The sequence below is a fragment of the Nicotiana attenuata genome, unplaced genomic scaffold, assembly GCF_001879085.1.
Source record: "Nicotiana attenuata strain UT unplaced genomic scaffold, NIATTr2, whole genome shotgun sequence".
In the NCBI taxonomy this organism is placed as follows: Eukaryota; Viridiplantae; Streptophyta; class Magnoliopsida; order Solanales; family Solanaceae; genus Nicotiana; species Nicotiana attenuata.
In genome coordinates, this window is record NW_017677412.1 from 4,636 (window position 1) to 23,225 (window position 18,590).

The 18,590-nt window shown below is 36.5% G+C and overlaps 1 protein-coding gene across 2 annotated transcripts; it reads right to left on the bottom strand.

Moving 5' to 3' along the window:
• Positions 1 to 11,768: 11,768 nt before the first annotated feature.
• On the bottom strand, positions 11,769 to 14,659 carry LOC109221395 (F-box protein SKIP27-like). Of its 2 annotated transcripts, XM_019385879.1 has the most exons (4): positions 14,341 to 14,659; positions 13,081 to 13,306; positions 12,900 to 12,974; positions 11,769 to 12,778 (listed from the first exon to the last, which is right to left on the bottom strand). In XM_019385879.1, the coding sequence occupies exons 2-4, from the start codon at positions 13,276 to 13,278 to the stop codon at positions 12,557 to 12,559; spliced, it is 495 nt and encodes a 164-aa protein (XP_019241424.1). In that variant the 5' UTR covers positions 13,279 to 13,306; positions 14,341 to 14,659; the 3' UTR covers positions 11,769 to 12,556. The 2 variants fall into 2 exon arrangements, with proteins under 2 accessions (XP_019241424.1, XP_019241425.1); XM_019385880.1 differs by lacking the exon at positions 14,341 to 14,659 and having other exon boundaries at positions 13,081 to 14,325.
• Positions 14,660 to 18,590: the final 3,931 nt, after the last annotated feature.

An 18,590-nucleotide genomic window follows, 5' to 3' on the forward strand; every position in this document is an offset into this window, starting at 1 on the left:
GCCTGGGGAGCTACCTGCTCCGGAGTACATGTAGCAGGAGTCTAAACCCCTCCTCCAGCCTGAGAAGTGGCTGGTGCTACTGGAAGCAAACCCGCTCTAGTGACGCTCTCCACAAAGCCTACCAATCTAACCAGAGCGTTCTGAAGAACTGGGTGGCTATGAACCCCTCTGGGACCTGAGCTGGGCCCACCGGAGCTGCTGGGGCTGGAGCCTCTTCATCATAATCAACATGAGGCTCCACCTCTGGGACTGCTGCTCGGGGCTGAGCTCTGCCCCGGTTTCGGCCTCTAGCACGGCCTCGGCCTCGCCCTCTGCCCCTCGTAGGAGCTGCTGCTGGGGGCTCGGGCTGCTGCGCGATAGAAGAGGAAGCACGTGTTCTCGCCATCTGCGAAAGAACAGAGTGGAAAGACAATCAGTATTTGGGGAAACAGATTCGCACGACAAGAAAGAATAGAAGTGAAGTTTTCCTAACTCTGTAGCCTCAGGAGGATAAATATAGACGTCTCCGTACCGATCCCTCAGACTCTACCGAGTTTGTCCGTGAGTTGTGAGACCTATGTAACCTAGTGCTCTGATACCAACTTGTCACGACCCGGATTTCCCACCCTCGGGAGTCGTGATGGCGCCTACTAATGAGAGCTAGGCAAGCCAACTTAATTAGCATTTTCATTAAACACATATTCCTTTTTAACAATTAACAGCATTAAATAAAGGCGACGGAATTAAAATCATAAGCGGAAGATTTAAATGTAGATAGATGATCAATAATACAGAAGTTCCAACACATATATCTCCTCCCCGGGACAGGAGTCACATACTCACGAACATCTAAGGAGTACTACATACAAAGTATGAAAGAAATATAATCTGTTTATCTCGGGTACAATGATATGACAGCCAAAGATAGACGGGAGACGCCGGGCCTGCGGACGCCTGCAAGCTACCTCGGGTCTCTCTGAACTGAAGGTTTGCCCTCGTGCTAATGCTGCTACTATTGCTCAATACCTGGACCTGTGCAAAAATGCACAGAGTGTAGCATCAGCACAACCGACCCCATGTGCTGGTAAGTGTCTGGCCTAACCCCGGCGAAGTAGTGACGAGGCTAGACAGGACCTACCAAAAACAACCTGTGCAGGTATATATGTATAAACAAGTACAATGAAATAACAACAGAAAATACCAGCTAAGGCAGGGAGGGGACATGCTTAGGGGAAATACAGATGAACACAATTTATCAGAAGTAAACACGAAACCACATCCGATCTCATAATCTATAATAAGTGGTCGGCGTGCCACACGATCCCATTTCATAATATATATATATATATATATATATATATATATATATATATATATATATATATATATAGGTGGTCGGCGTGCCACACGATCCCAGTTCATAATATATAAGTGGTCGGCGTGCCACACGATCCCATTTCATAATATATAAGTGGTCGGCGTGCCACACGATCCCATTTCATAATATATAAGTGGTCGGCGTGCCACACGATCCCATTTCATAATTTATAAGGATTTCCAGGCAAGGGAACAAGCATCAATTCAACCATCCCGACAAGGGAGGATACAAATAAACCATTAACTCCCGACAAGGGAGCAACAACATTAACTTACACGTCCCGGCAAGGGAGTAATTACAACTCTTCTTCTTTCGTTCATTTCTTACGTCTTAATCGTGTCGTATTTCGAGCCAACACTCCAAGGAGTTTACAATTCATATTTTTCCCTCTTCATATTGTTCACATTATATCGAGTCCATCAATTAAACAAGAAGGAGTCACTACAGAATCCCGAATAAGCACAAGCAAGGACTCACGGTCATGCTAGACACCGGTGTATAGATACTCGTCACCATGCCTATACACCGTACTCAACATTTAGCAATTAGCAAATAATACTCTAATCCTATTCCCTCAAACCAAGGTTAGATCAAACACTTATCTCGAATGCTCCAACTCAACTCAAGCCTCTAGTATCGCTTTACCCTTCGAATTCACCACCAAACCGCTCGAATCTAGTCACAAATACTTGAGTGTATCAACAAAGGCTAATCTAATAAATTTTGAATGCATGAAAAGTGAATTTCCCAAAGCTTGTTCAAAAATCCCCAAAATGCCCCCGGGCCCACGTGGTCAAAACCCGAGGTTCGGACCAAAATCCGACTACCCATTCCCCCATGAACTCAGATATATAAGTTATTTTGGAATCGGACCTCAAATTGAGGTCCAAAACCCCCAAATTTTGAAACCTTAGTTCTACCCTAAATTCCCAAAATCCCCCATTAAAATCTTTGTTTTGAAGTTGAAATTATGTTTAAAGATGTTAAGAAGCAAGGAAAAATAAGTTAGAAATCACTTACCAATCGTTTTGAAGGAGAAGAATCGTTTGGAAAATCGCCTCTTATGTTTTGGGTATTGAAAAAGTGCAAAATGACTGAAAATCTCAGATTTATATACTTTGCTGAAGGACTGGCGCGGGCTGCGTAAAAATGCCCCGCGGCCGCGCCGAGGAAGGGAGGGAAAACGACTCTCTGAACCTATCCAGCGCGGACCGCACTGATTTGGTGCGCGGCCGCGCTGGTTGACCTAGAGTTCACTGGCCATCTGAACCTAGCCACGCAGACCGCGCAGAAATGCACCGCGCCGCGCGGTTTCCAGCGCGGACCGCGCAGAAATGATCGCGGCCGCGCTGGGGGCCTGCAACACCTGGACCTGCAATTTCTGATGCTTTTAAGTCTAAAACCCTCCCGGGACCCACTCAAAACTCACCCGAGCCCTCGGGGATCCAAACCCAACATACACACAACTCCAAAAACATACTACGGACTCATCTGTGCGATCAAATCGCCAAAACAACATCGAATTAGACCTCAAGACCAATGATTTCCTTCCAATTTCCATGAAACATCAAATTTTACTGTTGCTAGCTCAAAACACGTCAAATGACGTCCAAATCTAACCAACTTCACAACACTTGCTTAACTCATATTTAAGGCTTGTGCCGGGCGTCGGAACCAAAATACGAGCCCAACAGCACAGTCTTCTAAACAAATAACACTTTCAAATTCTTTAATTATTTTCAGAAAACAATTTCACACAATAATTCATTTCTCGGACTTGGAACCTCGGAATTTGATTCCGGGCACACACCCAAGTTCCAAAGTTTCCTACGGACCCTCCGGGACTGTCGAACCACGAGTCCGGGTCCGTTTGTCCAAAACGTTGACTAAAGTCAAACTCGATCAATTTAAAACATCGAATTTTATTATTTTTCTCACAAATTCACATGTAAACTTTCCGGTTGCGCGCCCGGACTGCGCACACAAGTCGAGGCAACCCCCAAGTGAGGTTTCCAGGGCCTCAGAAGTACAGAGGGAGTAGGAATACAGGTGATGACCCCTTTGGGTCGTCACATTCAGTCCCGTCTTTGTACAGTTGTATCTCTATTAGAGGTCAGTACACAGATGTGTACAGTTGGATAGTATGTGGCCTTGTCGGCTTTCAGTTTTCGGTATATAATTGTCTATCGCAGCCTTGTCGGCTCGCCCACTGTAATTCGCACGTATATGTATATATGTCTTTTGGACAGGTTTTCCTCGTGCATGTTACTCTCGTAATTCAGCAGATATTATTCATGTTTATATCTTAGTCGCATGCTTAAGGGTCTTCGACAGGTAGGATTCGGGCACTCGTCGCGGCCCATCGGTTTGGGTCGTGACAATAAGTTTAAATCCTGTCATTGTAAATTATTTCGGGGTTGACTCTCTTAATTAATAACTAGTTTTAAGGTACGCGCTTTGTGCGTGTAACACATTTTAATGAGTATATATTAAATTAAAGTTATATAAATAGTATAAATCATATATGCCTGATGTGCAATTGCTAAGTGTCGTTTTTAAAGTATTTTTAGCACTTATTGAGCTAATATGTATATTGAAATAAATTATATCTAATTATAATATTTATTAGCATGTGTATTTTATTTCGGTACATAAATTCTATAGAAGGAGTATTTGAGTAAAGGATAATGGAATTACAACTGTATATCTAGAGAATCAAACATATTTTCAGAAAATGTTTATTTTTATAAGATTATTTACATTATATAAATTAATTGATCTTAATTTTATGATCGATTATAAATCTAATTATGAATAAGAAAATCAAAGTAATTTTGACCGACATTATCGATTTTAATTATAATTTTCACGTATATTACAAATATCAGAGTGCACTTCAAAGTATACTTTAACTAAGATTTATATTTGTTAATCTCCTTTGACTTATTTATATTTACGTTAGCCATTCTTCAAATAAATACATAATAAAGAGTCTAAAAAAATATTGTTATTTGGTTGAACATCTTCTTGAACTCATTTATTTGACTGTCACGACCCGGATTTCCCACCCTCGGGAGTCGTGACGGCGCCTACTAATAGGAGCTAGGCAAGCCAATTATCAATTACCTCTTTTAGCGAACATCGACAATATTAGAAACAAAGAAGCATTTAATAATAAAGCGGAAGTCTCAAATATATTTAACTGAAAGAAATGCGAAAGTTTAACAAAAGCCTCTACCCAAGACTGGTGTCACAATACTCACGAACGTCTAGAGAATACTAAATACAAGGTCCGAATGAAACATAAAACTGTCTGCTTCGGTACAAATGATAACAAACTGAATAAAATAGAAAGGGACTCCGGGCCTGCGGACGTCAGCAAGGCTACCTCGAATGTCCCTGGACTGAAGTCAGCTCCCGAATCCTCTACTGCTGTCCAAAAGCTGCTGCTCCGGTGCTGTGATCTGTGCAAAAAGATGCACAGAGTGTAGCATCAGCACAACCGACCCCATGTGCTGGTAAGTGCCTAGTCTAACCTCGGCGAAGTAGTGACGAGGCTAGACCAGATTACCAGATAAACCTATGCAGTTAAGAATATATTGCAGAAAAATAAACAGGAAATAAGCAGTTTATAGGGGAGGGGGAGCATGCTGTGGGGAGGCAAGAGTTATAAGCAAGGAGTCTAAATTCTAAGGTTATAACAGCCAACAGAAACTCAAATCCGGAATAAACACACTTAAGCTATAACTTGTTGCGGCGCGCAACCCGATCCTCAATCATCACTGTTGCAGTGTGCAACCCGATCCATAGCTACATAGTATTGTTGCGGCGTGCAACCCGGTCCACAATCATCATTGTTGTGGCGTGCAACCCGATCCATATCATTTAGTATTGTTGCGGCGTGCAACCCGAACCACATACATTTTATTTATCATTGTTGCGGCGCGTAACCCGATCCATATATTTATATTATTAATCCTCACCCAGGCAATAGTCGAAAATAAGAGGCAAGGGAGTAAACAATTAGTGAAAGAAATCTCGGCAAGGGAACACAATAACACACTAAATCTCGGCAAGGGAGCAAAGTCAATAACTCAATATCCCGGCAAGGGAGAAAATCATCAAATCAATAAAACGTCCCGGCAAGGAAATAACCAATATCTCTTTCTTTTGCTTTCATTTCTTCTCTATAACTCACTTTATCATTTGAGCCATAGCTCCAAAGAATCATTTCATATCATATACCTTCACAATTCGCAACACAACTCAAGCCAATGCTCCACGGAGTCTAATAATCATAATCTCTGTCTCATGCTCTTTACAGTATATAGAAATCATCAAATAAGCATGGGAGAATCACAACAAGTTTAGGATAATCTCAATATAAGGACACACGGTCATGCTAGACACCAGTGTATAGATACTCGTCAGCATGCCTATACACCGTACTCGACAAATAGCAATTAGCAAGTAAGACTCTACTCTTATTCCCTCAAGCCAAAGTTAGACCAAACACTTACCTCAACTTCCACGGCTAAATCAATCCACAACGACCGTTTTCCCTCTCGAATTCGGCTCTAACTCAATCAAATCTATGGAATAACGACTTTACAGCATTAATATAAGCTATACAAATCAAACCCAATGCCTAAATATAGTTTTCTAAGCCTTCTTCCCAAAATTCCAAAAATCGACCCCGGGCCCGCTTGGTCAAAACCCGAGGTTCGAACCAATTCCATATCACCCATTCCCCCACGAGCCCGAATATATAATTTGTTTTCAAATTCGACCCCAAAACGAGGTCTAAATCGAAGAAAATCGAAAAGCCCTAATTCTACCCATTTCCCCCAATTTCAACCCTAGATTACATGTTTTAGGCCTAGGATTTCAATGAATGATGATAGAAAATGAAGAAAACGAGTTAGATAATACTTACCCAAGAAGATTTGGTAAAGGATTGCTCTACAAATTGTCTAGGGGCTGTGGAGAAGAAGAGCTCGTGTGAATTTTTGAATAAGACCCGTAGCTACTGTTTTTTGAAAACATAAAAAAAATCACTGGGCAAAATTTTCCTTTGGTTCGCGGAAAAGGGATCGCGTTCGTGAACGGTAAATGAGATAAGGCATCGCGAACGCGGGGAGTCTAATCGCGAACGCGTAGAAGAGGAAGGCTGGGGGTCCAGGAACTTACTCTACGCGAACGCGTGGGTATATACGCGAACGCGATGAAGGATGGGCTAAGACTATGCGAACGCGGGGACTGTTCCGCGAACACGAAGAAAGGGGAGCCCAAGGGTACGCGAACGCGAGCTGAAGGCCGCGAACGCGAAGAAGAAAAGTACTGTTCACATGCTGCAACTTTTCTGCATTTTTCTAAGTTTCAAAACCATCCCGAACATCTCCTAAAACAATCCCGAGCCCTCGGGGCTCCTAACCAAACACACACACTAACTCAACCACATCCTACGAACGTAACCGTGCGATCAAATCGCCAAAATAACATCAAAAACGAGGAATCAAACCTCAAAATCATCACTTTTTCATCAAACTTCATAAACTTTCATTTTTAGATATTTAGGTCCGAAACACGTCAACTGACGTCCGATTCCAACCAAATTTCACAGGAAGCGCTTAAACCACATATAAGACCTGTACCGGGCGCCGGAACTAAAATACGGGCCCGATACCAACACTTTCTAAATCATTTTCATTTCAAGTTTCCATATAAATTTCAGAAAAACAATTTCCTTTAAAAATTCATTTCTCGGGCTCGGGACCTCGGATTTCGATTCTGGGTATACGCCCGAGTCCCATATTTTCCTACGGACCCTCCGGGACCGTCCAATCACCGGTCCGGGTCCGTTTACCCAAAATATTGACCAAAGTCAACTTTATTCATATTAGTATTAAAATTCATCAATTTTTACACAAAATTTATATTTAAGCTTTCCGGCTATGCGCCTGGACTGCGCACGTAAATTGAGGCAAGTGATGACTCTTTGGGTCGTCACATTGACCTTTAATTTAAATAAATATCAATTTTTAACAAAATATTTGTGTTAAATTTATATCTCAAATTGATAGATTTTGTAGTTCATATACAAAGTCTCTTATTGTGTGTAGGGTTGTGCATAATTTGGAAAATACCGAATTACCGTACCTAAACTAAAAATTTTGGTATTTGGTATTCTATATTTTGGTTTTCGGCATGGTATTTGGTTTAAGTTTTAAAAAAATAATTTGATATTAGGTATGGTATTTGGTATTTTAAAATAAAATCGAAATATATATTATATTACACAATACACATATTATTAGTTATAACATAAAGATAAGAAATCTAAAATTTTACTTTCCTTTATTCTTTAAGTTCATCAATTAACTCTAAGCAAGTAACAAGACGTTCCTAATGATCAAACTTATTCTTTTATGTACAGTTTTCTCTCTCTGGGTTGGTATTTGCTGATTTTGGACAAAACTTTTGTCAACAATTGTTTTTAGTTTTGTACTTTCGAGTACTTTAATTAAGAATATTATCGTCTATGACTCTATGCACTAGTTAGTATTCAGACCGAATAAACCGAAGTTACCAAACTAAATAAACCGAAACCGAAAGGAGAAAACCCGAATCATACCGAATTTAATTAGGTACGGTATAGGTGCAACATTTTAAAAAATCGCATACCGAAAATACCGAACCGAAATGTCTAAATACCGTAGCGTACCGACCGACGAACACCCCTAATTGTGAGATCTAACACGAAAAAAATAAATAAAGGTCTTTTACATCTAAAGGAATGAAAATTGCGCAAAATATAAGCATGCCAAAAATATAGGAAAAAGGGAACTTCTAAACCTAAAGGAATTGAAAGTCGGTGTACCCAAATAATGTGATTTTTTTTGAGTTTTTTTTCCTTTTAAAAATTATTTTTATTATATAATTTATATAAGAAAGGATTTAATACACAAAATTTAGTTGGTTTTGATGTTCTAAATATAAAATCTATTCCTAAATATTAGAGAACTACTTAAAATGACTATTTTTTCTAGTGCAAAATTATATTTCAAAAGGTAAAAAGGCAAACGACATTTCGCTAAGAACATTCGTACTTTTAATATAGATATAGATATAGATTAATCCTCACCATTCAAATTTAACAGTGAAAGAAGTTTTACTACTATTTAGTATTTATCTTTAACATTTCTGAAATCCGCTAAACTCTAATTCCGTCTCTATTTAATTTCTGTCATTTTTCCTTTTTTTCATGCAATTTAAACTAACAACCATAGACAAGAGGGGGTTGTGTGTTCAAATCACCAGATAAACAATAGTTCCAACAAAGAAGTATCAAAGGGGAGGAGAATTTAAATACAATAAAAAAACTAACAACCAATACAAATCAATCGCGTCTGAGTTCAATTTCAATCCAAATATTTATTCGTACATTTTTCTTCTTAATTAATCAACTAGATTATTTAATTTTTTAAAAATATCCACGAACTTAAAGCATCGATTCTCACTGAAAACTCCGTTATACTATAACAAATTGAACTTCACTCTTCTTATGTTTGGTTCTATTATAAAATCTTGATTGGACTCGATAAGGCAATGGTCTATTTTTTTCATAGCTTCTTTACTACCATATTTTTTTTCATGACCGTCGGATTATGTTTTTCTTGAACCGAGAATTTATCGAAAATCGGGGATGCATTCACCGCCGACTTACGGGTTCACGTAAATCCGGTAAATTTTGTTCAAACAATGTAAATCTATTCGAAAAGTTTACTAAATATCTATAAATGTTTGAATGCGAACCCAGTTACTACTGAAAATTTACTCGAGATCGTTGCAGAAATCCATAAGCATTAAATCCTGAATCACCTTTGCCGATAACAATCTGTCTATCTTTACAAGGTACGGGTAAGGCCTGCATACACTCCAGACCCCTCTCATGAGATTTCACTAGTTATATTGTTGCAGAGGCGGCTCAACAAAAGTTGTGGCCTAAAACCAAACCTTAATAAGAGTCCTTAGATTAATAATAATTTTGTTTTTGTTTTGTTTTTGTAACAATTTGCGAACGAAATCCTTTTGTACGTATCTTGATCATTGACTCGGTTACCAGCTAGTTCCAACTACTGGAGATATTTGGTAACTCAACATCACTTAGACTTATATTATATTTATAAGAAACATATATAGACGGTTAAGATAGTATTTTTATTTTTATTTTATAAATTCTCATAATGTGATAATCTCAATTTTGTACCACCAAGTAGATATCAAAATAATTTCATACATTTGAAATAATTCAAGTTTATTTTGAAGAAAAAAAATGTGTTTATCTATTCTTTATAAGAAATAATCATCTCCAAAAGATAATTTATTTTTAAGTCATCATCAAGGTATCCGTATTCATATATTGCATGTTTCTTATAAATATTTATCTGAATAACCTCTATCACATTTTAAAAAATGAAGTATAAAATCTAATCTCTTTATTAAAAAATTTTATAATATGTAAATAATATATAAAAATAAATAATTTTGGGGCCTTCAACTTTGGGGAGCCTAAAGCAATTGCTTGAGTTGCCTCCGCATTGAGCCGGCACTGTGTTGTTGTTGTTGTTATTGTTGTTGTGTTTTACGTTTAAAAATGATTTGATTGAAATTTGAAAAAAAAAATATGGGTTAAAGTTAGTGTTTTCTTGCCGGAGTATCCCATTTCCAGCAAAATTAGACTTGCCAGCAGAAAGTGTTTATGAACAACAAGAAGTAGAGGTTTACAAGCTGGCTATAAATTTATAAATCCTGATTAAAGCTAATCAAGGAATGCCGCAAATTCTACCAATAATTATATGATTTACAAGCTGTGCCCACAATACCAATATTAAAATACTCCCTCCTTTGTTTTCAAATACAATAATACAACTTTTTCACCACATTTTCAGGACATTCTCAGTGCAATCAGAAGACTATATATTTTCTCTCGGGTACATATTATTTGTCAATTTTACAAATATTATTCATTTTATAATATTTGATATTTTTAAATTAAAAAAAAAAAACAAAACAAAATTTACTTATTACTCTTTTTGTTTTTCAAATTTATCCTACTGCTCCAATTAGCGGTGTAATTACGAAAACTATTTAAGAGATAAGGGAAGTATAGACAATATTCTTATAATTAAGGTTATTAAAATATCTTTCTACAAGGATATACAAAAATATTAAAAGACAAATAATATGAACATCTATTATTACGGTTGTAGGCTAGGGGGTAGTTGAGTCTTACGTTACTTTGTACCTTTGTGAGCCTAGTCCGGTAGGGTTTTGTCTAAGAGAGCTGGGGGCAATGTCGTGTCTTACTATTTTCCTTTCCGACGTTGGATCCATTTACTAACCACCGTTTTTGCTTTGCATTTTTCTTCTGCATTTTATGTTCCTATTTTTCCTATGATCTCCGTGATGAATCTAATATCCTCTCCTTTTGTCTTCTTTTTATTATCTTGAGCCGAGGGTCTTTCGGAAACAGCCTCTCTACCCCTTCGGGGTAGGGGTAAGGTCTACGTATACACTACCCTCCCCAGACCCCACTCGTGAGATTTTACTGAGTTGTTGTTGTTGTTGATATCTAAATTTCAAACTTACATGCAAAATACATGTACTAAACTTTTGAGGAGTTCCTATTAAGTCACCTGCAAACAAATAAATTTTAAGTTGTTTATTACAAGTGACCAGAACAGGACCACCAAAGGATGTGGTGCAGTGCATGGGATTGCTCCTCCCTTAACCAGAGGTCTCGAGTTCGAGCCCTGGGTATGGAAAAATCCTCGGTAGGGAGCGCTTCCCCCCGAAAGGGGCCCCTACGCGGCGAATCCGGATATAGTCGGGCTCCAATGCGGGTACTGGACACCGGGTGGGAAACTAAAAAAAAAAAAAGACCAGAACAGGGGTTAATTAATAAAACACTAGTGACACACATGGACAAAGACAGAATTTTGTCTTGCAACATGTCTTATTTCAGCTTAGGATTTCCTATTTTGTGTTGCTTTTCCGTGACCAAGCAACTGGAAACATAAAACAAATGCTTCTCTGATGCAATTGGAAACGAAATTAATGCTAAATAAGGGCAGCTCAGTGCATAAAACATCCCACATTCATTTAGGATCTAGGCAAGGGTCGCACTCATATGCGGTGTGATGTAAACAGCCTACCATTAGTGACTGCTTCCATGACTCGAATCCGTGACTTATAGGTTACACTGTTTTAGAGCGCGAACTCGTGACCTATAAATCACACAGTCTTAGAGCCCGAACTCGTGACTCTAATGCATCAGACTATAGGAGAGAGATGATAAAATGATCTAAATAGTAATAAACCAATGAAGAACTCAAACATTTTGGGGTGATAGAAGTGGAAAACAGAACACATTTTTATTTCATTAAAACATAAATCTGTAGTATTAGTACCAAAAGAAGGCGTGGAATTCCATATGTACAACTGAAATTCTTATGAAATCAGAAGTGCCAGAGCAGCCCCTTCAAATAGAATCCCTAAATCTAACTATGAATACAAACAATCTAGCCCATCTTCAATGGAAGTGTTGAAGAACAATGGCTTGTAAAAATTGTTGTGACATGTAAACCTGGTTTGCGTTGCTGTCGTGCTTGGTCCATTCGTTGATCTCTTTTCAACCATTATAGTATGCGCGCAATCTAAGCTCCCCTCGCGTAGGAATTCCTCTGTGCACTAGGCACTCCTATGGTTCGCAGGCAGGACAAAGAATGTTGCATCTAGCACGAGATCATTAAAAGAGAGCTCCATCTAACTAGACGATGAACATCGTATTGACAGAGGCTCAATTCCGGAGACAATTCTCCACTCATGTCCTACCAGAGCTAGGTGAGCGATCTTCAAGTGCATCTTCCCGACCCTTTCTTCCCAAAGAGACATCAGATCAAGCACTTCGTTTTGAAAAAGATTTCCTTCTTGAGTTTCTACCTATGTTGCACTGACTCACCAAAATGCTACTGCACCCGTGTCACATCCTCCAAAAATGCACTACTTTTGAAGGATCTAACACGCTCCGCGACATTTAGGACGGTCCGAGCAACATAGGTTTCTACTACAATAATAGCTATACATAATCTGTTTTTAGTTCTATACCTCAGTTTCCAATTGTATAGATAACTCTCTCTATGGCCAATTTTCTTCGCCATCTGAGGCAAACAAGGCTACAGAGATCTCAGCCAACTTCTTCCTACTCAATCGAGACCTTGCAATCTTCGGCAGCTTTGGAGCATTTGGTGGTTCTACCTCATTGGAATCCCCCAAATCCTCCATATCAAAAGCATTCCGAAAAGGAAGAGTCTTTCTCGGTGTACTAAACTCAAAATGCAATTTTTTCGCAATCAGAGTCTGCTCATACATACATCAAAAAAGAATAGCTCATCAATACTTAGACTAATCAATACTTAGACTAATTAATACTTATACTAATCAATATTTAACAATACTTCAATGACAAATTAAAGCTTACCACGTCCCTAATTGCCGTTGATACATGAAACAAACTCTTCAAATCATCATGATCAACTCCACACACTATCCTTATCTGCATAAAGAAACACATCTCTTTCAGCAAAATTAAGCTCACGTCTCCTAAACTATACACAAAAAATAGAAGAGATACACGAAAAAGAAATAGATTCTGTACTAACCAAGATATCTTTAGGCAAGGCTTCAAAAGCAGATTTCTCATTTGTACAAAATGAGTTTTGACTGCAGAATCTCTTTGTAGGCGTAGTTGAAATGAAATCAACGTCTACTGCATTTGATAAAGTGACTCGTTTTCGCCCAAATGAGGTACTCCTCACAATGCCTAACCCCAAATTTTCGCAATTGTTCAACAATGCCATTTTCTTCTTCTTCGCCAAAAAATCCCAACTGCAAGATCCAATTTTTTTCCACCAAAGCAGACAACAAAAACAATTAGTATATTATCCAATAACCAAGAAACCAAAATAGAATTAAACTCTAAGCATAATCTAACACTAAATAATGAAATCTTTGGAAATGGACCAAATTATAAAGACCCCAAAATCCCAAAACCAAATCCTTGGAAATGGATATAACTATAACCAACAACAGCAACAAACTCAGTATAATACCACAAGTGGGGTCTGGGGAGGGTAGTGTGTACGCAGATCTTAACCCAACATAGAAAGGTAGGAAGCCTGTTTCCGATAGACCCTCGGCTCAAGAGGGACATAACTATAATGAATAACCAATTAGTACTATTATCCAATAGGGAATCAACCCCCAAAGGCCCAAACTCAGCAAACTGAATAAAGTATCCAATATTCAAGAAACCAAAATCCAATCAAACTCTAAGCACAATCTATCACTAAATAATGAAATCTTTAGAAATGGACTAAACTGTAATTATCCCAAAACCAAATCAAAACCAATCTAATAATCAATATCTAAATGATATTCTGTATAAACTGAATCAACTGTATAGACAGCAGAAACTTTTACTTAATAAAAATTAATATTAATATATTTATTAAAAACAGCAAAATGAGGTACTCCTCACAAAGATTAACACCAAACTTTCACACACACACACACACAAAAAAAAAAAAGAAAAACCAACTGCAAGATCCAATTTTTTCAACCAAAAGCAGACAACAAAAAGAATAACAAAATAGTATTATCCAATAATCAACCCTTAAATTCAGCAAATGAACAAAGTATCCAATAATCAAGAAACCATAATCTAATTAAACTCTAAGCATAATCTACCACTAAATAATGAAAATCTTATTTCCAACTTTGTAAATGGACCAAATAACAAACACCCAAAAACACACCAAAATCAAAATTTAAAAAAAATCAATCTATCAATCAATACCTAAAAGAGATTCTGTATATATTGCAGAAACAGCAAAATGTATGTATATATATTGGATACAGACCTTGAAGTAGAACCCTAAATTGAAGGCAGAAGTAATAAATTTTGATAATTGAAGTAAACCGTTGTGTTTCTAATCAAGGAAACAAGAACCACTGGCCAACTGAAACTTCTCTTCAACTTGCTGGAAATGAGTCAAGTTTTTTCCTTATATACACAGAGTTTTTTTTAATTGTTTTCTTTTTTACTTCTCCTTTTTTCCATTGAAATGGTTTTCTTTGCTTCTAAGAAATATTTATTAAAATGGTAGTGATAATAAGGATTAAAATATGCTATCCAAGTTGTGAAAAAAGATTCGCTTTGGATTTATGGAAAGGGAATCGAATTTTCCGGTAAAAAGATTTTGGTATGTTATTTATAGCCTATTTGGAAAGCTTTTTTTTTTAGGTAACAGTATTTTTTTAAAAATTAAGGTATTTAGCTAAGCTTTTAAAAAAAAATTAAAAAATACTTTTAAGTAAAAGTAGAAATTGTATTGAGAGCAGAAAAAAATAGTTGTCTTTCCAAAAGTATACTTTTTAGAAAATTACACGTAAAATATTTTTTTTATAATAATTTCTCCTTGAATTTTTTTAAAAATTATTAGTCAAATATAAACTTTGTATTTTTTAAAAAAAATTAAAATAAGTTGATTTTAAAGTTTTGGCAAATATGCTATAAATATGGGAGGGAGTTAAAATAGTAAAATTAGCCGTTTAAGATGGCTACTGTCACTGTCAGTGTGTGAAAATGTTAGTGATTTGTTCTGTACACGTCAGCATGTCGGTAGCTTATCTAACACGTTCCACAATCTTAACACGTCTTTAAACTAAAATTTTAACATTAAAAAGGTTGTAAAAAGTTTGAGGTTTGTGGGGAAATATAACAAAAAAATTGTGATTTTTAACTTTGATAAGGTGTAAGGTGGAGCCAGAAATCTTTAAAAAAAAAAAAAAAGAAAATGTAAATATTTTATTGTAATATTTTGCACAATTTTTGTCATTATACTAGAAGTAATTTTTTAGTTTACGGAGATTTAGAAATTTATATGTATAGAAAATGATTTGGCTTTTTCCCTATTACGGTGGGTAAATTTCGGATGCAAATTGCAATGGAGAAAGAATTCTAAATGGGCGGCTGAGGACTGACTGACGGCTGTAATCCTTTTCACACAATGAGTATTTAGGTTACCAACCGCCATTTTGCTGGGGGTGGGGGTCAAAATCTGTTCAACGCGGCTACGAGTATAAGAGCTCGTTTGGTAGAATGCATTAATTAGAGAAAATAATATATGCATTAATTTTGTGTATTAGTAATATTTTGTTTGGTATATTTTTTTAACTTATGTATAACTAATACACCTTATTTGGTGTTATCCTATGTATAGCAAACCATGGTATTAGGCTATTAGCAATACCAAAACTATTAGGGGTCGTTTGGTTGCCGGTTAGAGTTATGCAGGTATTAGTTATACATGTATTAGTTATGCAGGGATAAGTAATGCAGGGATTAGTTATGCAGGTATTAGTTATGCAGAGATTATTTTTTTGAATGTTTGGTTTGTTGTATTAGAAATTGATATACATTATATAAATTTTAAAGTAAAATGCTTGTTTACAACTATACCCCTGGCCTTCTTTTGCATTGTTTTTTCTCTCTTTCCATTTATGTAGGAAACAATTTAGTTAGGAACTTTGGGTGTTACTTTCACTTCTTCGTCATACTACTGAACTATGTGAAGTTTAGACATATTTGATTTTCACTTCTTAGTTTTGGTATTTCCATTTTCTAGTGGCTTCTCCAGTTTGCTTTTGCTAGTTTGTTCTTTAAAAATGAGAGAAGACAAGGTATATAGTTGGCAAGTGAAAGCAAGTGAAACCTGTTGACGGGATGGCAGAGAAATAAGGAAGCCTTATGTGTAAAGCAATAGGGGTAAATTTGTCATTTCAGTATTTTATCCATGTATTACTAATACATGTATTAGTTATTCCATCTTCTACCCTGCATAAAATAATACACAGATTGACTCATAACTTATACATGTATTATTTATGCATAATTGAAAAATGTCAACCAAACATGGTATTAGTTATGCAGAATTTTATACAAAATAACGATTGCCTACCAAACATGGTATAAGTTATGTTACCCCTTATACATGAATAACCTTTCTTCTAACCAGCTACCAAACGACCTCTTAATGCATGCATTAACATGGTTAAAAACAAAACTATCGTTAAAGTCTCTTAAAGCTAAAGAATATGGAGGCCAATTTTGTGAACAACAAATTTTCTTAAATATTGTGAAATGCATTTTAATTTTTAATACACAACACCAAACAATGGATAAGAAATAATTTCTGCATAACTAATGTTTGCATTACTAATGCATACATTAGTAATCTCTGCATTACTAATACACCTTATTCAGCATTATTCTTATACGTAAGGTTTTGCGCACACGGTAGTGACCAGCAAATTTGGTTCTTTTTCCTTTAAATATATTTTGTGTTTTTTTGTTTTAGTCTAATCATCTGATATTCTATACTACTTACTAACTCGACTTATTTTGATTCGTGTCATGCATTATAAGGGATTTGTTTATTTCATAGTTTGACCTAAAACATCTAATTAAAGGTAAAGGAGTCTTATCACGAGCTTTTACAATATCCCTTGATGTTTTCTTTTTCTCTTTTTATACTTCAGTCATCTCAACAACAACAACAACTATCCAGTAAAATCTCACATAATGGGGTCTGGGGAGAGTAATGTGTACGCAGACTTCATCCTTGCCCCGACAGGACAGAGAGACTGTTTCCGATAGACCCTCGGCTCAGTCATCTCATTTTATAATAATATTTTATTAACTACTGAGTTTAAAAGTCTTTGTATTATACTAATCATGGTGGAAGATATATGACAGTTACAGTGGTAACAAAGTTATCGGACCCACATTATATGTCCAGTATTTGTGGAGTCTTTAGTCTAAACTAGAGATTACATATATATATATAGAAGATGGTTTGATCAATTGTGGAGATATAAAATAGTATGATATATAAACGGTCATATAATAATATTTGGGGATATAAAATATGATAGATAAACGGTCTTATATAGTAATAGATACGATAAAATCAGATTGCAGCTGATAAAAAGGTATAAGGTACAAGTATTTCATGTAAAGGCTAAAACGAGATAACCTCAGTTAAGATGATTTGATCATGATGTTATATCATACATTAAATGTATCAGCCCTTAAGTAGTAAATTATGGTGATTAAGAGTATTACAAAACGATAGAGGTGGACCTAAAACTAAATAGAGTTAGATTTTCTTAGAATACCTGCATTCACTTGAAATTAAAACAGACTTTTAGAAACTTATGACTTACTGAAAGCAAAAGATGCATATAACGACTACTTTAGATAACTGCTTAATATTATTATATTAGCATGCTTACGTTATGCCTGTTAGGACCGAAAAATCAGGTGTCATGCGGAAGCTAGCAAAGCAAACCTTGAACGATGATAAATCATACAACAAATAGAAATCTACCGAATTAAAGAGACACAAACATTTAACGTGGTTCGGTCAACTGACCTACGCCCACAACGGAGATGAGCAATCCACTATAATAAAAAGAGAGTACAAAATATCGAGAGAACAACCTCACGAAGAGGCAAACACAAGTGACACACTAACACTTGTCGCGTAAAGTTCTCCCCTAGACACGACTCTCAAGCCCCCTATGGCTACATTGTGGATGCTACTGAATGTGAAGGAAGGATCCTCAATTTATAGAAGTCCAAACCTTTTCCTACAAGAAAAAGGACTAGCCAAATATTGGAGATTTATAATTTCCTTTTACAAAAAGAAAAACCCAGTTAAGGTAATTATATTGCCCTTTCCTTCAAGAGATAGAAAAATCAAATATGGTAAGAAAATTATGGCAAACACCTAACAATTCTCCCCCTTGGCTTGAATTTTCTGACAAATAAACTTGATCCACCTTCTTCACATAGCCTTCAACGGGTCGCATCTCCAGATCTCCGCCACAAAGTTTGTCTCAACGTGCGTAGCATTCCGGTCAAATTTCTCAGACAAAAAATCACGATTATCGTCAAATATGTTGCAGCTAGAACTGAACACGCCAAGATGAACCTGTCTTGAACCTCGCTCAAAGCTGGCTTTGATACCACTCTTGGCATATTCCATGGTCACCTTACCTCCTGGAGCTGAATTTGTCAAAGAAACACGAAGAGTTTCCCAAGAGT

What these genes read in the sequence shown, in the direction of transcription:
- LOC109221395 (XM_019385879.1), bottom strand. Translation starts at nt 13,278, where the DNA reads ATGGCATTGTTGAACAATTGCGAAAATTTGGGGTTAGGCATTGTGAGG. An exon ending in CCTTGCCTAAAGATATCTTG is followed by an intron (nt 12,975 to 13,080) that starts GTTAGTACAGAA and finishes TTCTTTATGCAG; the next exon opens with ATAAGGATAGTGTGTGGAGT. An exon ending in CAACGGCAATTAGGGACGTG is followed by an intron (nt 12,779 to 12,899) that starts GTAAGCTTTAAT and finishes ATGTATGAGCAG; the next exon opens with ACTCTGATTGCGAAAAAATT.